The 20,684-nt window shown below is 39.3% G+C and overlaps 3 protein-coding genes across 3 annotated transcripts; 1 reads left to right on the forward strand and 2 right to left on the reverse strand.

The window, feature by feature from the left end:
* The first annotated feature begins 3,005 nt into the window (after positions 1-3,005).
* LOC117425497 (transcription factor HES-5-like) lies at positions 3,006-4,271 on the forward strand. The gene is made up of 2 exons (XM_034042458.3): positions 3,006-3,148; positions 3,271-4,271. The coding sequence occupies exons 1-2, from the start codon at positions 3,095-3,097 to the stop codon at positions 3,685-3,687; spliced, it is 471 nt and encodes a 156-aa protein (XP_033898349.1). The 5' UTR covers positions 3,006-3,094; the 3' UTR covers positions 3,688-4,271.
* Positions 4,272-7,645: 3,374 nt separating this feature from the next.
* On the reverse strand, positions 7,646-12,907 carry LOC117963705 (taste receptor type 1 member 1-like). The gene is made up of 6 exons (XM_059002537.1): positions 12,409-12,907; positions 11,084-11,387; positions 9,869-10,585; positions 9,219-9,425; positions 8,952-9,072; positions 7,646-8,702 (listed from the first exon to the last, which is right to left on the reverse strand). The coding sequence occupies exons 1-6, from the start codon at positions 12,642-12,644 to the stop codon at positions 7,783-7,785; spliced, it is 2,505 nt and encodes an 834-aa protein (XP_058858520.1). The 5' UTR covers positions 12,645-12,907; the 3' UTR covers positions 7,646-7,782.
* A 1,451-nt stretch (positions 12,908-14,358) lies between these two features.
* LOC117425797 (taste receptor type 1 member 1-like) lies at positions 14,359-20,315 on the reverse strand. Its single transcript, XM_059002557.1, has 6 exons — positions 20,056-20,315; positions 19,657-19,966; positions 18,225-19,007; positions 16,576-16,791; positions 16,274-16,394; positions 14,359-15,926 (listed from the first exon to the last, which is right to left on the reverse strand). Exons 1-6 carry the CDS (start codon positions 20,250-20,252, stop codon positions 14,995-14,997), a joined length of 2,559 nt encoding a protein of 852 aa, XP_058858540.1. The 5' UTR covers positions 20,253-20,315; the 3' UTR covers positions 14,359-14,994.
* Positions 20,316-20,684: the final 369 nt, after the last annotated feature.

A 20,684-nucleotide genomic window follows, 5' to 3' on the forward strand; every position in this document is an offset into this window, starting at 1 on the left:
TTGCTGAAATAAAGTGTATTTTGTAAATGTTAAACAGCATTATTTTTGCACAGCTGCAAAGTATACTTATTATTACACATAATAATCATAATAAAAGTATCACTATATATATATATATATATATATATATATATATATATATATATATATATATATATATATATATATATACATATATGTGTGTGTGTGTTTATGAATTTTTAATTAAGACATGCTATTTGTATAATTACAATTTTAAGCATAGCAATGTGTCCTAAATACCATATTTCAAAGTAATTCTGATGCAGGCTAATTTTCCCGCCAGTTCCCTTTCATTACTCCCCTGTGAATGGCACACCACGGAATTCAAGAGGGGGTTATTTGACCATCTTTATTCCCCTTGTTTGTATCCAGCATTCAGCACCTGTTCAGCTGCTGGAGAGCTCTTGTCATCATTATAGCGGCAGCTTATTGTGCCCCCAGAATCCGTGAAAGATCCCTGAGTGTGGGAATCCCTTTCCACATTTATTTTTAGTGAATAGACATATTCAGCTTCAACCCACAAACAACAGCCAAGACACCACATAACTACTTGCATGATGAATATGACACCCAGCAAAAAAAAAGAAAAGAAATAAGGCATCTGAATTAGCAGCAGACCTTTGTGGATCACTGAATAGTTCTGTATTGTTTTCATTTCTCTACCATCCAGGGAAACGGATATCTGAAAGGCTCTGTGTAAACCAGTGCTCAGTGGGGAAGGCGCTTCAGAAAGAATTCCCTAGCAAATAACAGCAGGCTTGGCAAAAGCAAGCACAGGCCTTTCTGGCACTGACTCTTGGGACGAACAAGAATGTTTGGACTAGCACAACACCAAACAAACGCTTGGCGAATATTCTTAGCAACAACATTATTTTTTTAAAAAGTGCTTACTCGATTCAACCAACAACGACATCCTGTTTTCACATCTAAATTAAACAAGCCATGTTGTGCCTCTCAAGGAGTCATACAGGGCTTAGACGCACAGGGGTTAGACACACAAGTCCAGATACATTATAGTTTTTTTTTTTCATGGGCTTAGGACCAGAATACATCCAGGACAGTGGACTTGGAACCCAGATAGATCAATGGGTTGCAGACCCAGAATCGGATGAGATGGTCATATTAGAGTAATTTAGAGGGGTGAGATAGATCCAGACCAAGGACTGAGACAAAGACAAATGATTGGACCAAGTCTAATGGGTTAAACACCATTGACCATAGACCAATGGAGGTAGACACCGATGGACCCAGGTGAATGGGTTAGCCCTGTGGATTAGCCAGAATGAGTCAAAGACCTGATTTCCTGGAAACTGGGCTGGTGATTCTACTTCTACCTGTCTGTCTGTCCATTAACTGAAAAGACCATTCATATCTTTAAACCATCTGTCAGTTTGTGTCCTAGTTCATCTGCCTTTCCCCCGTTGCTTTAACTGTTAAAATAGGTTTTTATCATATTGCAATGAACTATTTTTTTTTCTGTGCACTGTACACTGTGGAGAAATCCCACGTGTTAATGCAAGACAACCTTTTTTTTTCTTTATCTGAGATTCGATAGAAACGCTCTCTGGGCTTGATTAACACGTCTGTTTTTTTCTTTATCTGAGATTCGATAGAAACGCTCTCTGGGCTTGATTAACACGTCTGTTTTCTCTTCCTGATTCACAGCCACATACCGCTGGCCCTTTTGTGTAACAGATGTCTTCTTCAAACAGGAATCTTGGAGTCTGAGCTCCTCTTACTTTCCCACACGCTGTATCCACACAGACAACAATGGAAGCGTGCCTATTAGACATGCCTTTCTCTAGCATCCCATTCCCTATGGATCATCTGGATAGGAATCAATGCAATTTATTTCAACTGTTATCAATTAAAAAATGTGCCAACATTGCAGATTGGGGCAACGAGTCTTGTAGTCTTAAAATTCCATCTAGAAAATAGGAAGTGAAAGACAATGTTGCAGAGAACTTTAAATTAAACTCACTAAACACGTTTTAATTAGCAAGCAATGATCTAGTTATTGTTGGCTAATTAAAAGCGTATTGAATGTGGCTCAATGCAGTCCGTGTTTAGACCACAACGTGTGCGGTATAATTCTATTAACACGGAAAGTTACTTACAGCCTAGGTTTGTTAAGTAATTAAAAAAAATGTAATTAGAAAAGGTCTGAAACAATGCACACCTATAATGTGAATAATTAATAATGCACGCTGAATTTATAAAAATGCATTTTGCTACACACAAGCAGTTATACTAAGAATTATTATTATTATTATTATTATTATTATTATTAGTTGTTGTTGTTAGGTCTGTTATTAATGACATTACTTTAGACTTAGACTTAGAATTAATTTTGTATTTAGATTAATAAAGTCGATTTACTAAAATTACCAGCTAAAGCGTTGTTTTTATTGAACTTTAATTGAAAAAAAAAATACATCTGAACTGATTCTGCACATCTGCCACTGAACTCTGAGAAAGTTGCAAGCGGGAACTCACAGAAGAATGCCTGAAATCCCACTTAATCCCCCCCCCCCCCCCCCCCCCCCCCGCAATTAAAAAGGGGGGGCATTAGGCTTTAAAAATCATTTGAAGCAGTCGGCAAAAAAAAAAAAAAAAAAAAAAAAGTACAAAAAGTTTCATTTGGTAGTTTTCCCGCCATGTCCACACTTTTAGAACTCCGGTTGAATGAATGGTACGTCATGTGATTCTAGAACGCGATTGAGAAAGCGGTTCTGTCTCCCTCGGGGTCAACCCGTTCCCAGGTCCTACCACATCATTCCACGAGCGCTCTCCATTGTGCGGCACACACTCCACCTGTTCACAAGAAAAGGGTTATTATCCCCGAGCAATATGCAGTCAATTTAGCGTGAAGTAATTGAAACCGCTTCCATTGTCGTTCCGAGGCCGCTGATTGGCTCCCGAGTGTGGGAAAGCCTCAGAAGACGGAGACCCACACTTTCTTGCACAGCAGCAGAGATATAAATAAAGGACAGCAAGAGCAACAGAGCTGCATTAACGCGCCCAGACCTTTAACAGACACAGCACTGCCTGCCTGAAGCAGCTGTCATACAGCATGGCTCCCATCAACGTGTGCAACCTAGCTCTGAGCTCTAAAGAAAAACTCAAAGTAAGTATTGATCCATACGGACACTTCAACTGGTGCGCATACACGTTAACAATATCGATGCGGATAGAATATAAATCTATGCAGCTGTTTAATGTACTTTTTTTTATCTTCTTTCCCAACAGATGAGAAAACCAGTGGTGGAAAAAATGCGCAGGGACCGTATCAACGTCAGCATCGAGGAGCTGAAGAAACTGCTGCACAACGAGTTCAAGGCGCACCACCCCAGCTCCAAGCTGGAGAAAGCTGACATCTTAGACATGGCCGTGGGTTACCTGCGACAGAGCAGCCACCCGGCTTCCTTCAAGACCCCGCAGCACAGCTACAGCGACGGCTTCTCCCAGTGCTTGGAGGAGACGCTGCGCTTCCTGTCCTTCCAAGACCCGACGAAGGAATCCCAGTTCCAAGTTCTGAAGCACTTCCAGAACACTCAGATGGGCGCGCGGGATCTGTCCAGCGCAGCGGCTGCACTGGGCTCCCAACACGGCTTTCCCAAACGCTCTTCCCAGGGCGATTGCAAGGTGCTGTGGAGACCCTGGTAAACTCACACAGACAGTGTTCATTGTAAATCAGAGGATCATGACGTGGCTTCATGCGACAGTGCAGAAAGAAATCCTCTCCCAGTAGGAAATATGAATTCCCCTTTTACATATGACATTTTGTTTTGCAAAAGTTTGTCTCGTTCCGCTTTCTATTGAAAGGCTATGTGTTTTGCTGCTTGTTTTAGAGTTATATAAAGAGAATAGCTTGCGTGTGAATATCACAATAACTTTTATAAGAGCAATCTGTGCATTGCAATAATAATAATAATAATAATAATAATAATAATAATAATAATAATAATAATAATAATAATAATTGCCCGTGTTGTTTCCTTCAATGTGAAGGTATTTTCATAATTTTTGTATAAATTGTAATGGGTTCTATAATATTTATAGACAGTTTGCGATGTGTGAATTGTGTTATTTCAGAATGATTAATCCGAGTCATTAATTATGACGAGATGTTCTCATACCTTTGTAAGGTTTGTTGTTGTTTTTTTGGGGTAACAAACACATTCCTGTACATTTACCCAGATGATATGTGTCGGGAATGTGATCCCCGATATGAATTTCTGTGTTCAGAAGAGTGTTTAATCATTCTGTAAAGTTTGAGTAAAGAGACGCTGTAGCATGGATTTGGGTTTGCTGTTATGTCCCTCATCATATTGATGACTTGACCCTGTGTAATGTTGTAATGATCGTTTAAAATGAAAATAAAAAAAAAAAAAATCACCTGCAAACATGACTTGATATTTTTTTTCCTCTCGTTATTGTACTTCTATATGAATCCCATTTCACACTCCGCATCTACTGAGAATTTACATGAACCCATTCATAATACAAGAAGGGAATACGGGTAGTTCTAGAATGTACATGAGTCCATTCATAATACAAGCAGGGAATACGGGTAGTTCTAGAATGTACATGAGCCCATTCATAATACAAGCAGGGAATACGGGTAGTTCTAGAATGTACATGAGCCCATTCATAATGCAAGCAGGGAATACGGGTAGTTCTAGAATGTACATGAGCCCATTCATAATACAAGCAGGGAATACGGGTAGTTCTAGAATGTACATGAGCCCATTCATAATGCAAGCAGGGAATACGGGTAGTTCTAGAATGTACATGAGCCCATTCATAATACAAGCAGGGAATACGGGTAGTTCTAGAATGTACATGAGCCCATTCATAATACAAGCAGGGAATACGGGTAGTTCTAGAATGTACATGAGCCCATTCATAATGCAAGCAGGGAATACGGGTAGTTCTAGAATGTACATGAGCCCATTCATAATACAAGCAAATCCTGAGCACAGTGTTAAGTGCTGGTTCTATGCAGCTTTAATGCCCCACATTTGGTAATTATCCAGCGTTTCATAAAAATGTAATCTTATTTATTCACAGGTCATATAGTAGGCTACCAATAATAATAATAATAATAATAATGACAATAATACAACCTGTAACGCCCATGTAGTAGAATACAATAGACTATGAATGTGTGTCCTGTATTATAACGCTTATAAAAATCATTTTTAATATATAACAAACATAAACCTAAAGTAGTTCATCTGACATTCTTACGTTTAAAAACAAACAAACAGTTATAATTTCCTTTTTTATTTATTTATTTTTTGTAACGGTGAGTGTTTTGACCGACCTCGCTGCACTGTTGAGTAAACAGCTTCACTAATCCAGCTGCCGGCCTTGTTGAAACGCGAGGCTGTGGGTTTGTGCCCCCTCGTGCTTTCCCACACTGTCTGTCCGTGCATCGACTGCTTCCAAACACACAACAAAAGAAGCGTGTCGTGTTCCGTGCTGCATTCATGTTGCTATTCATTCTTGCGTTTGATTCCCACAAGACCATCTGGATAGGAGCCGTATCATTATGCAGACGTTTTTTTAATCATTATTATTTAACAGTATTATTTGCACTAACTGTAAAGTACACTGTGTTTAAATATTAAGCTTGCATTGTAACCCTTTGCTGCCCTATAAGACTTGTAAGTCGCCTTCGATAAAGGCGTTTGCAAAATAAATACATAAATAAATAAATAAAATAATAATAATAATAATAATAATAATAATAATAATAATAATAATAATAATAATAATAATAATAATACTATCATCATCAAAGAACACCTACTTCAATAATTATATTTATTCAAATATGCATATAAAATGCGACTTGTTAGTATGGTAGCCTATTAATGTGTTAAATGTTAAATCGTAAATGTAATCAACTTTTCCCATAGCAAAAAAAAAAAAAAAAGGATACAAACTTTTCACGGGAGTAGGCCTAGATGAGTACAATCTTAATATACAATGAATAGATAATTGTCAAACCACTGAACATCACATAAGACCAACTGATTTGCTCTTAACAAACACAGCTGTTCCGGACGGTGTTTGCAGTTTGCAGTTTACTTTAGAGCACTTTATGCAAATAGCAGACCTTTCTCAGCTCAGAGCGAGCCCTGCTATACTCACAACAACCCCTGACAGCACGCCAAAGAACGCGCACCTGCCAAACTCAAACCTTGAGGCACATCGCAACCGAACGTTCGTTCACTGTTCCTCGGAGGGTATTGTTGTCGAACGTGGGGAACACCAACAAACAGGTGACAAAAAAGCGCTGTAGCTAACCGTCTCACATATTAACCCTTTCAGTCCTGAAGTATTAGTTTTTATCGAGCCGAATAAGTCCGCTTATTGAATATACACGAGAACTTTGCGACGGCTTGTGTTAACGTACGGCACTGATAAGGCTAGCTATTGCGGTCCCTCCAGGACTGAAAGGGTGAACACATGGTGTGCATTTCCTTGCTGTTTGTTAGTTAATGTATGAACCTATTTATGAACGAATTAAGGTCAGCTAAAACGTTTCAGCAAACCTCAGACCCCTAATTTGGGATTATCAACTGCAAATCGATTGAAAAGGTGTTTCAAAGCATTTTCAGTGCAGTAAAGTTAGCACGAGATGATGATGTTCCTTTCTTTTAGATTTTTTTATTCGTTTATAAATAGGTTAATATATTTACCAAATCTTAACACACTGTTATACAGAATCAATAAACTAAAAGCCCCTTAAAATAAACTGGGACGTAAAATACAAATGTGGTAATAACAAAACAGCAAGATATTAGAACAAAAAATATGTTAGGATAATCATAGAATTTGTAAGAGAATGAGAGATTTATTTGAAGACCCAAATACTCGATTTCAATCAGTTTATTTATTGGTTAACTTATTGAAAAAAAACACATTACACTATTTAATAAATGCATTCCTAAGAAATTCCTATAAAAAGCAGTATAACACAATCACACTCAGATACAAGATCGATAACATTACAAGAGAGGTTTCTAAGCTATAGTAGTTTCAACATGAATCGAACCCCATGTGCCAAGACACGAGTGGGCATTTCAATGGCACAGTTCGATGAGTCATTGCTTCACAGGACAGGAGTCTAACTCTGTAGGACACAACCTCGAGTTTTAGGTCCCCTGCTACTGTTTGTGAATGCGAAACCATTATAATCTCAGCAGCTGCCCGAGGAAACCATTGTCCAATGTGAAAAAAAAAACAACATTCAACCAGTTGTTTTACAGGATTGTAGCAAAAACGGATCTGCAAATATGCGTCATTTCTCCTGTACAGCGTTGAGAGCGATTTCCAAGAGTATATTAGGTCTTATTCACTTAACTCACTATAGGCAATATTCACAAAGCAGTTCTAAAACAAAACGTGGTTCCTAAAAAGCTTCCGTCATATAAAAAAAATGGTGCAGACTTATATCAGTGGTAAAGTTTTCACCATTTTTTAATTTTTTTTTAAAAAAAATATCTGTTTCTACAACAGTAATATTATGATAAGAAATAACATTGATATTATATATATATATATATATATATATATATATATAAAAATTAGCAAACACAGCATAATCAAATGCTAAGGTCTTCAGCAACCCCTACAGGGACAGCTGATAAACTTCTACAATGTGAGACCTAGGAAATGACAGCAATTGGTATTAGGTAAGTTTTGCAGGAATGTTTTTGTTCGATCTGGCACTTCAGTAACAGATCATCAGTTGAGCTTGGACTGTGTATTGTTCTGCATTGTATACAGCTGGATGCAGGACTGGAAGTGTGTAGTGGTGTTCAGTTCTGGTCTAATAAGGATAGCGTGGCATTTAGGGATGAAGTAACTCCCAAAGACTGCAAATAAAGTAATCAACATAGCTGCTGCATTAAAAGCAGCTGGATTCCCTGTATATACAGATATCAATGTAAAATAAGAAATCCATGAAGTTATACATATGAACAAACTGAATGCAGTGCACTTGGCCTCGTTGTAGTTATCTGGCAGTTTTTTCCCCATGTATGAACAAACGAAGCTGAACAAGCTGAGCAGGCCAATGTAAGACAGATTCAGCACCAGACCTGAGATACTGCATATCGGCATTATAGTGTCCTTGTTAATGATTTCAACAGGAGGTAAACCTCTGATCAGCAGGCATATGGAAATAGCAATCTGGGGGGTGGTGCACAGGAAGATAAGAATGTACTGCCCCTGTTCTTTAACCCAAAAATCAAAGGCATTGGGCAGCTTTGCAGCCAGTTTGAAAATACACAGCAACTGGAACGATCTCACTGTGATGCACGAAAGGCAGGTTGTGAAACCCAAAGCAAACACAATCGCAAGCTGGCAGGTCGCAACAGTGGGCCTCCCAACATTAGAAAAGACACCACAACAAGACAATGCCAGCGATGCCAACATGAGTAAGGAGATTTTGCCTCCTGCTGACCGTACCACTGGAGTTTTCAAGTTAGTCACAAAGACAGCCGCGGTGCCTGAAACCATAACCAGGAAAAGGAGAGACACCACCTGCAGTATGATGGACACACTGTCCGTCCAGAAGAGGTACACCAGGGTTCTGGGCTGGCAAAGTGCACTTCCTTTAGATGACCAGTGTCCGTTCGGACAAGGTTGGCAGACATAGAGATCTAGAAAAAAAAGAGATGAATTGAAAATCAATACGGTTTTTGGCCATTATCACCCCAACCGCAATGCATTCCTGTACGTTTTGCTGGTCTCAGGTGCCTTTCACTTGTTTGTTTTCTTTGAGTAACAGGACTACACTTACCAGAATGCATTGGGGTGCGAGTTGAAAAGCCAGAACTGGCCCCTTGAAATCTGGAGCCATGTGGTAACCATACATACAATACAGTGTCAAGAGTCCAGGTTTTACAAACCACTGGTATTGAGGAAAGTTTCTTCTGGACAGACTTCACAGGTAAAGCAGCAGCGATGCGATGCAGCCCACTTCCTCCTATGTCCTGTCTGACATTCCTCCGAACACACCGAGGTCAGCACCTGGGCCCAAAACAAAGACACGGGTTCATTCAGGTCATGCATATCAGAACATTGAGTGTTTAATGGAGGTGTTCCTGAATCTCCATTTCTCTTTCATACAGTATATAAAAACACAATGCCTCACGGAAGTCCTTTATTAAGATCACCTTGTTATTCGTCCAGTTGATCAAACTTCCATCGACCTCAAAGGTTTCCGATGCAGGGCTGTAAAACCCAGTCTTAGTGGAAGACAGCTTCCCAGCATTCCAGTCCCACACAACGATGTCATAACCAGAAAGGTGGTTCCCGTTCTTGTCAAAATACACAGAGTGGTTGAGAAGAGAAAAGTTCACCTTTTGAAGCTCCACCAGCAACTGCAATAAAATAAACGAAAACCAGTGTTTAGCAATCTTTTTACACACAGAGGCTTTAACTGCTTTTAATAAACCCCTGCCACTAAATAGGGTAACACTTTACATCAAGTGTCTCCAATTACTGTGTATTTGCATCGTAGTTAATTAGTACATGTCTACTTACACATAATTACAATGTTATTCTGCATAGTTACAATGTGCTTAATGTTTAATTTTATTGCACGATATAACCCTAGCCATAACCCTATCTCTAAACCTAACCATTTTCTGATACAACTATGGACTTACATATATCGTGCAAAAAGATGTCTGCATTAAATACATTGTAGCTATGCATAACCTTGTAAATTATGAACAAGTACACATGTATTTATTAAGAAACTGCTATGAAAATAAACACTAAATTACAGACACTTAATGTAAAATGTTTCCAATATTCTTACGTCTTTGGGATGAAAGGCGTCCTTGCGGCACTTTCCCGAGTCACATCCCAGTAGCTGGTGCAGAGCATGCGCTACAGCGTGTACAGCAGAATATACACTGAATTCATACTGTCCATCGACTCCCTTATCTATAACCGAGACACATTCCTCACAGCCGTGCATTGCCTTCGTCTCATTCTGTGTGTCCGTCTTAGCGTTCTCTCTCCTGTTGAATTCAGATTCAAGTTCTTCAGGGAGCTTCGGCTGCGTGACTGGGAGTATTATAAGCTTGCCAGCGTTCTGCTCCAGGAACGCTTCGTACGCCAGGGGCTCGCTGGCAATCCACACTTTGTCTTTCAGTTTGGTCTCTTTCGCTGCCATTTGGAAGAATGTGACAGCAGGAGCAAACAAAGAGAATAGGACTGTAACGTTCACCCTCGATCGGATGATGTTTTGGATCATTTCATTTATTCTTGTGGTCGAATTGCTACTGCCAGTGGGCAATTTTCCTTTGTACGCGACACAAACCCCAAACTGGGAGGCCAGCTCCAGCAAGCTCTGTCCTCCATCCTCCCCATAGTCCTCTTCGCTGGTCAGGAGTGCAATCCAGTTCCACTGAAACTTTGCTAGCAGCATGAGCATTGCCCTGACTTGGTAATTGTCGCTGGGAATGGTCCGAAAGAAGGAGGGATATGACCACTTGTTGCTTAATTTCTCATTTGTAGCTCCATAACTGACCTGAAAAAATAAAACCAAAAAGTATTAGCCAGGTATCACCACAGACATATACAACGCGAAGGAGTGCGGAGGTTACATACATGCTTATGAATATATACTACTTCAATTAGTACCAAATACATTTTCCTTTGACTGTAGTTATGCAATCTGATGCATTGCATTTTTGGGTTAACAGAATTAGAGTAAGTTATCATTACGGTAAAGAGAACATTACAGTAACACGTCCAAAAACATTACAAAGTACCCTGTCCTCAATTGAGGACAATGACGCTTAATGGTTTAAGAATCGTTGTTGATCAAATCACTTGTACCCCAATGACGATGGCTACTTTCCAGAAGACAGACAAACACACCCATCCACTGCGCCAGAATTTTGCGCAAAAGGTTTGAGGAGCATGCCAGAGACTTCAGGTATGCTATCCCCCGTATAATGCGTATTGAACAAAACTGAAGCTTAGAGATGTCTATTTATAAAAGGATAGCCTGAAAGACTCTCACCTGCGGCATAAGAAAGGGACTCAGAATGGGTCCCAAACTCAAGGCTATGCTGCTGAACATGGGGCCGATCACTGCCTTCACGTTGGTTTGATCGTTGTACAAGAAGGACTGTGAATTTACTTGCAGCCCTTTCTTGGTTGAAACAAAGTACAACATTGTCTTTAAGCAGATCGCCTCGGAGGTGCAATCCAAGACATGGTACCCCAGAGTCACGTTGGGAAGCAGGCGGCCGGAGCTGTTGATTTCCATCACAGCGAGTCTCATCACTTGGAAAAGATGGCATGACATCTCGTCGACCACCGCACTGCAGGGGGAAACTTAATTACCACATCATAAAAACCCGTAGATTAGGTATACTGGTTATGTATGCCTATGTTTTTTTTTGTTCTAAACATTGTATTTAGTACTTAATGTGTTAAGCAGGTTATCGATACGTCAGTTTTGTATCTTCTGGAAGCATCCACACATCTGTTCTATAGAGAATCATATTTCAATCGTCCCGCTGATGGGGACTGAAAAGCAATTGTGCTATCTGACTGTGACATCAGGTTAAGGATTAAGGCAATTGTTTAAAATTGTGATTTGAGGTCGGGTTAGGTTTATGTGTAGCAGCTCCTGAGCCAGAGGAAGCGGCAACGTGCGTATAGTATATTATCGCATATATATATATATATATATATATATATATATATATATATATATATATATATATATATATATATATATATATATATATATATATATATATATATGCATGTTTTACTGTAGGCTACATACTACAACAGATCCCTAAAATAAAATGCTATCAAAATCAGCAATTAAGTGTTTTATTTGTACACGGCAAAGACTTCCCACTAAAAAATGATACCTTTTTCTACCATGTTTTAGATGCAAATGTACATCTAAAGCCTCTGAGTAATTCAAGAAGCGCTCCAAATAACCTGCATACTGTGTGATCCATGCATTGAAAAACACGAATTTCGTACGATATTTAAATATCATGCGTAACGAATACGCATAGCGATTTTGCTTGTACTTCGTTGGTTCCCTACGTCTCAATGGTCAACTGAACGCGCGGCAGCTATAGATAATGCATCATAGAAATGCCGGGACAGCTAACATTAAAAGTTAAAACGTAAGGCGGTTGCATACCCCATCAGTTAGCATTCAAGCATGTAGACTATTTACTGAAAGGAGTACTCCTGACTTCAAGGCAATGTTGCATTTTACTCACCCAGAATACATTTTAGTGTCTACATTGGAGAGTAAATTACTCAATGACCCAAAACCTTATCTGGTTAGCAGGTCAAAAGTGTACTGCTTACCATTTACACTCGCCTGCATGGCGTCCCGTTATCGGAGTTGTGCACAGGGAGAACAATCCACCAATCACATAATCCCCAGGCTGAGTATACTGCAATGGAACGCAGTCCAGATGTTCAGGGTCATTCGACGGAAGACCATGGGCAGGAAAAGACAGCAGGGCTAGCAAAAAGTAAAGCATCGTTTGTGCATCTATGAAGTTACTAAAGACACAGCTCACAGCCTTGCAATGGACCATCACGACTCTGTGACGCGAACTTGATTTATGTTTTATGCGTACAGCATTCTAATATTAAAACGTACTCACAGGTGCGTGTTTGCATTATATTTGCATTATACATTAAGCAAATTCTCCTGACAAAGCAAATAGAAACGCATCATTCTATTTTAGAACTCATTACGCGAATACAACTAATGCCCTAGGCCTTCTTTATTATGTTTAGATGAGTTGATTTGCATCAGAACATCTGTTCATAATCTATCTGCCTCCCTCCCTCTCTCTCTCGCTCTCGCTCTCTCTCCCCCTCCCTGACTCCCTCCCTCCCTCACTCACTCACTCACTCACTGCCTGCCTGCCTGCCTGCCTGCCCGCCTGCCCGCCTGCCCGCCTGCCCGCCTGCCCGCCTGCCCGCCCGCCTGCCTGCCTGCCCGCCCGCCTGCCCGCCTGCCTGCCCGCCCGCCTGCCTGCCCATCTTCAACAAGCTGCATCTCGCCGCGGTGTTCTGTTTCTTCTCCTGTTCTCTCTGGCGCTGCTGTTTTTAAAGCCCTTCTTAATGGTAATCTGGTCAGCCTCGTGAAGAATGTCCCGTATAATTAGCGCATTAGTCAATAGGGGTGGAATTAAATCCAGGTGAATATCGTGTGACAGTTAGTGAAAGTAAGTAAATTAAACGAAAACAAATCCAATACATAAAACACACAGTGATAATCAGAGCACAGCGACTATATAAATGAATGTGAACAAGGAAAGGGAACATAAAGTATATAAATATATTTAAAGGGTGATGAATTAAAACCTCAGGATGATGAATGCAACATTGATATCCCATTATTATATAATTTTTGAAAATCAACAAGTTTACTGCACTGTGTTACTCTTCTTTCTACACAGCTGAAGAAGGGCTTTTGCCCAAAACGTCATGAAATAAATTTTCAATAATTTAAACTTTTGGTATTTTTATTTTTATTTTATTTATAAAAATATTTTTTCTTCTTATCAACCTATATATATATCTAGATCTATCTATCTATCTATCTATCTATCTATCTATATATATATATATCTCAGGGGGAATAGTATCAGTCTTACTTGATCACATTTCCACTTTCAAACTTGAATGACCCTAAAGAAAACCAAGATTCTTGGGGCGGCTAAATATTATAGACTTCCCCAATATAGTGTACACTGTAAGGATTGCTTCACGGGTGTGGTAGACAAATGTGGAAGAACTCTGGGCAAATCTTCAAAGCCATACTCGTTTTTTTTTTCTCTCAAAGACAAGAATAATTGTTAAAAATACAAAACTAGAAATAAGCACAGAAGGTATTCAAGGCAGTTTTACTAATTTAGGTTGTATATTTAAAAAAAATAATAAAATAAAAAAGCTGACATCCTGAACGTTTTTAGTAATTTACACACTCTGAAAAATCATCCCCTACACCACGAGAAGACAACAATCTTACTGAGCATTCAATTCCATTTGGATTGGATTTTATTTATTTTAAATCACGAGTATACAAAAAGATAGCTGGGTTACAAAAGACATGCAAAGCAATATAAGCTTAGTATTTAATGAGGCAATATAGCTGTTTACAGGATTTATATTGTTGAAACTGTAAATCAATCAATAATAATAATAATAATAATAATAATAATAATAATAATAATAATAATAATTCAATTTTAATACAATTGCTGCACATTGCTATGAATTCCAAGGCATTAGCTGCTACTGTGTTCAACTTGAATTCATTATGAATTTCTGGCAATTTTTAAAAATGCATTCATCTTTAGGTATAGAAAAATTACAAAATAACAAACATATTTGTTATTCATATGTTACTTCTATGCATTCCTATGAAGCTCTATTGATAATCATATAATCTTGCAGCTATGATTTTAAAGTGTTACAGAGATAATAATAATAATAAATCAAGCCACAATTGATAATAATAAACAAATGTTTAAACTTTCATACAATCACTGCACATTCCACTGAATTCCAGGGCATTAGCTGCTGCTGCTGTGGTGTTCAACTTGAATTCATTATGAATTTCTGGCAATTTTTAAAAAATGTATTTATCTTCAAGAGTAGAAACATCATTACAAAATAACAAACACAAATTTGCTATTCATTCATGTTACTTCTATGCAATCCTATGAAGCTCTATTGATAATCATATGATCTTGCAGCTATGATTTTAAAGTGTTACAGAGATAATAATAAATAATAATAAACTTGCAAGTATTTTAAACATTATTATAAACTGAATAAATAATGACATTAACAGCAGGATCCTTAAATGTAATGTCGTAATTCCATTGGCTTTTAAAGTACAGAATGATTACCTGCAGTAACATTTTAGCATTAATGATCACTTTTCTTGGTCGTGTACATTTGAATGCAATTCTGAAAATGCGCTGCAGTATTAAGCTGAGGTTTCAGCAGAATAATATAACACTTGGGCATGAAATAACCCCCGAGTATACCCAACACGCTAGCCAATACAGCGACGGTGTTAAAAGCTGGGGTATACTTTCCTTTGTAGACTGCGTAGGTGGTATAGAAACCAAGCCAAGAGACTAAATATAGTAACAGGCTGAACGTGACACACTTGGCTTCATTGTAGTTCGCTGGCAAATCTTTCCCCATGTAGCTAAATGCAAAACACAAGAAGCTGAGCAATCCCACGTACCCTGTCTCCATAGCGGAGCCTACAGACTGGGTCCCGCTGCATTCCAACACGATCTTATCAGGAGAGATGCTGTAGTTCTCAATTGGTACAGGACGATCCAGGACAATGCGCATAAGTGAAATAAAGAACCCAATGGCAGAAGAGACTAAGATAAATACATGTGGGCCGTTATTTTTGGTCCAGAACTCATAAGCCTTTGGCAGCTTGCCAGTCATTTTAAAAATGCACACGATTTGAAATGACCTGACGGCGACGCAGGAGAGGCAGATGGTGAAGCTGAGGCAGAACAGCTCCTGGAGGAATGCGCAACCCACGGCCGTGGGGACGCCGAAGTGACCGTACACGCTGCAGGACGCACACGCCAGGGAGGACAACATGAGCAAGCATGTCTTTCCACCCGCCGATTTGACCACTGGGGTGTTCAGGTTTAGCAGGAAAAGGCACGCCGTGGCTATAGTCAGAAGCAGTGTCATGACTGAGGTGATTATCAGCACTGCCGAAGTGATGTCATTCCATGGGAGGTATTCTACAGTTCGGTTGAGGCAGGCGTCACTCTCTGGCAAAGACCACTGATGTATCTCACAAGGCTTGCAATTGAAAAGATCTATGGGGGGGAAGGGGATACAAAAATAAACTGTTATGCTCTTAGCAGTAAATGGCCTAGTCAGTGAAATTGTTTTTAGAAAGTTGAGGAACACATATAGTGGTGAAGAATATCATACATGTAAACCCTGTACTGGGTGAAAGCAACTGGGCCAGCAGGTTTCCATACACAAACTGGAATGCAAACACAGCCTGCACAAAAGCGTGTCACATCTGACTCATTGTGTATCTGTGTTTGTGTCAGTGTGTGTGGGAGTTAAACATATATGAGACAAGTAGACACAGTTTTACATTTAGTGTTGGAAGTTTTGGATGAGTTAAAGAGTGCAGATTGATCTATTTTCTCACCATCTATATCCACGAAAGTTCCTGCGGGACAAGCTTCACAGTTGAAGCAGCAAACGTGAGCGCCAGTCACAACTCTTTTGTACCCCTTCCAACATTCCGCAGAGCAGACAGAGGTGGGCACCTGTGTGGTTTATATTCAGAGAAGAATTATTAGAAAACATTTAAACATGCAGGAATGGTCTACTGACATACCCTGTTCAAAGTTCACAAATAAATAAACATGATTTGAAATCTACACTACACCTTTACTATGCTATACATGACTTTCCTACACTTTTCAAAAAGAAAGATCCCAAACTTACTGTCTTGTTGTCCTTGGCATTCCAGTTAATCAAGTCTCTGTTGATTAGCAGTCTCTCTGGGTTGGGGCTGTATGATCCGATCACCTTGTATGATACACGGTCACCAGCCCAGTCCCACGCAATTATGTCATAGCCGGTAGGGGGATCTCCGTTATTATCAAAATATAATGGGGCTTCATGAATGGAAATATTAACCTGTTTAATCTGTTGCAAGAGCTGCAAATAACAAATGATAAATACAATAAACAAAAACATTAAACACATACATGCATGTGCTGTATCCTTCTTTATTATTAAAATGATGAAGCCTACAGTAATTGCAGTAAGAATAAACACGTGGATTTAAAGTACTCAGACATTTCCAGACCGGGGGATTGTTTGAATGATCTAACAGTGGCGGATCTAAAATAAATGAACTAATTCAACCTGCAGCCAGATCCTAAGTAGTTAACTACATCAATACACATTAAACTGGGTATAGAATGGCCCTTAAGTGTGTGTGTGTGTGTGTGTATATATATATATATATATATATATATATATATATATATATATATATATATATATATATATATATATATATATATACACACATATACACATATATACATTTACACACAGTATATATATATATATATATATATATATATATATATATATATATATATATATATATATATATATGTACAGTAGCACCCGATACGCATGCCAGCGTCAGTGACACACTGGAGACTCCCTTTTCAAAGAATTGTGGGAAATGTCGTTTTAAGACCTTGAAATATACCTTTGCTTCTAAGCCTGATCCCACATTTCCAATAATTCTTTTCAACGTCCCGTCCCTGCCTATTGGCTGTGCGTCGCAGAGCATGCAGGGGCGGCGCATTCAAATTTCAAACTGTGCAGTCAGACACGGATAATTTCATTTATTTGTTTTTAAGCTACTGACTGTCTCTGTTGAACCGAATACTGTTTTGTTTTTAGCCGTATTTTTATTTTCATCGGCAGACGCGCTCTGGATGCAAGCACAGCGCTGACATGTCATTTCCTAAAATTATATTAAGCGAGGTTTCGGGTAAATATAGAAAGAATAAAGGGAGTGTGTATTTGAGCACTAGAACAAGACCATGTAGGGAATTAAAATGAACGGACTACAGAACAGTCTTTTTGTGACAATTTAAAAGCAAACAAGATTATCCATAAACTAATGTTAACAGAAAATACTATAAAAAGAGAATTTCGACAAAAGCTGCCGGGAAGCGCTGTCGCTGCTGATTGCTTGTTTCTACGAACTTTGAAAAGGGAGTCTCCCCTTCCAGAATATCACTTACAATGTGCGCCATCAAAAATAAAAATAAAGTTTCTAAAGAAGATGATTTCAGCAAGCTAAAACAGCACACGAACACTTGTCATGTGACACTTTCTATATTGGCTTGCTAGCTTGAAATTGGCTGCTGGTCCGCGGCGGTGCGGCACTGAGCGCTGGTTTAACATGTTACAGGTGTTACACACCAGCGCCAGCAGGCACTGAACGCTTTTCACCTCCAGCGACAGTGTGTCACTGACGCTGGCATGCGTATCGGGTGACAGTAGATATATAACGTGCATCTGCTATATAAAATAGATCTGACTTGTTAAGGTTAACCCCTTACCTGCCAAGGGTGCACCTGTTTTTTTTGGCACTCTTCAGAGTCGCAGCCTAGTAACTGGTGCAGTGCATGTGCAACAGCGTACACGGCGGTGTAGACATTGAATGAAGACTGAATATCGAAGGTTTCCAGCAGGGAGGGCACGTCTGTAGAATTCAGCAACCTGCACTGGTCGCATACCTGGTAACAGGCGAGGATCTCTGAGAAAGTTTCACTCTGGCACACTGGTTCCTCGTTGACCTTAGAATTCTCCGATTCAATAGAAAGAGATTCGAACTCGGCAAAGCCGGGCATCTCTGCCGCTTTGACGGATATCCCCATGACGCTGCCAATGCTTTTGATTTTAGGTAGCCTGGAAACCAACGTGGACATGGACCAGTCTTCAGAACCAATCCACACTTTATTCGTAACGTTCTGCTCGACGACCAGTGAGAAGAACCCGCTGGCTTTGCGTTTGCCAGAAAAAACTACCACCACGTTCACGTTGGTTTGGACAATGCCTTTAATCATCTGTAGCATTTCAGTCCTTGTGGCTTCGCTGTAAGAGGGTATGATGGCTTGATAAGCTATGCAGATCCCATATTTCAATGCTAGTTTAGATAGACTCTGCATCCCCTGTGTCCCGTAGTCATCATCACTTCCCAGGAGGGCAATCCAGGTCCACTGAAACTCTGACAGTAGCTGAAGCATCGCCCTCACCTGATACCTATCGGTGGGGATAGTGCGCAAGAAAGACGGGTATAACCATTTGTTGCTCAGCAATTCATTGGAAGCCTCAAAGCTGATCTGCAAATATGAAAGAGTGTTTTATTAACACATGAAGTAAAGGGAGCAGGAAGGGAGGGATGATTTAACAAAGGGTTTTATAATCCCACTCAGTTCACATACTGCATTGCATGCAAGACGAGGTTAATAATTATAATGATGCAGTTTTACATTGTTACCATAGCGCTGTCAAAACTGCAGTTGTAACATAATTGCTATTTATAATAAAACAGATAGGCAACCAGTTGCAGTCCATTCAGTAGCAGGACTTTGTTTCAATTTATTCCTCAATTATTTAACAAGACTAAATTCAGTGGTTAATGGAAACCAATGGAATTGACCAGAACAGATAGGATTGTCTTCTCCAGCGTTAAGGTTTCAAAGTGGCTTTATCAAAAAGTTTACCACAGTAGGATCCACAAGAGGTCACTACAGAATAAGCCAAGGAATGACACACTTTTACAGCAAGTCTGATATATGATCCAAACCTGTTTCAAGCATTGTGTTTTTTAAAACTGTTAAAACATGGTGCTGATTTGCACCAAACCAGCTACTGTAATCTAAACACCAAAATACAAAGACCATAGCTCTTTGTGATTTATTTATTTGTGTGAATATCGCCCGTATCAAACCATTTGTAAATAAAATGCTGTTTAAAGTATGTAAATACCTGTGGCATCAAGTAATATCCCATTACGCTCGCTGTGGTGAAAGCATAGGTGCTGCTGTCTGGCCCGATCACAGCTATAGTTTTGGGGTCATTGTGCGTCACTGTTGTTAGCTGTTCATTTTGGTGCTCAACGTTCTGCTTGGACACGATGTTGAATGCTGCTAGGAGATTAGCCGTCTCTGAACAGATATCGTATGCTTCGTATCCCAATTTAACACCGGGCAGCAGAACACTGGTGGCACCGTTTATTTCTTCCAAGGCGAATCGCATGGCTTGCATCAAATGATAGCCATGTTTGTTGAAAATTTCACTAAAAAATAAGACATTTACCATTGTTAAACGTGCAGATTTTTATTACATTAAAAATATTATTTTTTAAATGAAGAATGGAGCACTTACGTATTGCAGTCCGGCAGTTCAGGTACTGTTCTGGTTATACTACGGGAGTTGTGAACGGGGAATAATCCAGCAATCAAATAATCACCGTCCTGCTGGAACTCAAACTGGGGTCCGGGCGTTTCTGTGCAGCTGGGTTCAGAGTAAGCCAAGGTCACAGCACACAAGTGTGTGAATAAGAGAATAAAAGAAACGGCCATGACTGTTGTTCCTCAGGGTATGGATTATACACACTGCCTCTGTACATGTCTGCGTGTGCTTTTTCTATAGCAGAATTTACATACTGTGGGATATTTGACGGTTTGACTCTCAAACGAATTTGTTTACCACTTGGGCTACTGTGTAATTAGAATGACAACATACAGGATCTGATTTCCTGAGGGATTGTATAATTATTTCTTTTTATTTTTTTAAATAATTGATTGCAATTAGTTAGACAAGCATGTCCTTGTTTGGGAAGGTCCCGGCTCTGTGCTGAGAGGGTCTGGGTTACACCAAAACACTTTTGCAATGTGTTAACGTAACACGTGAATAGATTTTGAAATGATTCTAATAAAAATCTGAAATTATATTTGGTTCAAAGATGATTAGCTTGACTTCCTACAAAAAATTCCTTAAAAAAAATATTACAG

Source organism: Acipenser ruthenus, chromosome 27, assembly GCF_902713425.1.
Source record: "Acipenser ruthenus chromosome 27, fAciRut3.2 maternal haplotype, whole genome shotgun sequence".
Classification (NCBI taxonomy): domain Eukaryota; kingdom Metazoa; phylum Chordata; class Actinopteri; order Acipenseriformes; family Acipenseridae; genus Acipenser; species Acipenser ruthenus.

What these genes read in the sequence shown, in the direction of transcription:
- LOC117425497 (XM_034042458.3), top strand. Translation starts at nt 3,095, where the DNA reads ATGGCTCCCATCAACGTGTGCAACCTAGCTCTGAGCTCTAAAGAAAAA. An exon ending in GCTCTAAAGAAAAACTCAAA is followed by an intron (nt 3,149 to 3,270) that starts GTAAGTATTGAT and finishes CTTTCCCAACAG; the next exon opens with ATGAGAAAACCAGTGGTGGA.
- LOC117963705 (XM_059002537.1), bottom strand. Translation starts at nt 12,644, where the DNA reads ATGGTCCATTGCAAGGCTGTGAGCTGTGTCTTTAGTAACTTCATAGAT. An exon ending in CATGCAGGCGAGTGTAAATG is followed by an intron (nt 11,388 to 12,408) that starts GTAAGCAGTACA and finishes TTCCCCCTGCAG; the next exon opens with TGCGGTGGTCGACGAGATGT. An exon ending in TCAACTGGACGAATAACAAG is followed by an intron (nt 9,073 to 9,218) that starts GTGATCTTAATA and finishes TTTTGGGCCCAG; the next exon opens with GTGCTGACCTCGGTGTGTTC.
- LOC117425797 (XM_059002557.1), bottom strand. Translation starts at nt 20,252, where the DNA reads ATGGCCGTTTCTTTTATTCTCTTATTCACACACTTGTGTGCTGTGACC. An exon ending in GAACTGCCGGACTGCAATAC is followed by an intron (nt 19,967 to 20,055) that starts GTAAGTGCTCCA and finishes CTTATTTTTTAG; the next exon opens with TGAAATTTTCAACAAACATG. An exon ending in AACTTTCGTGGATATAGATG is followed by an intron (nt 15,927 to 16,273) that starts GTGAGAAAATAG and finishes TCCCCCCCATAG; the next exon opens with ATCTTTTCAATTGCAAGCCT.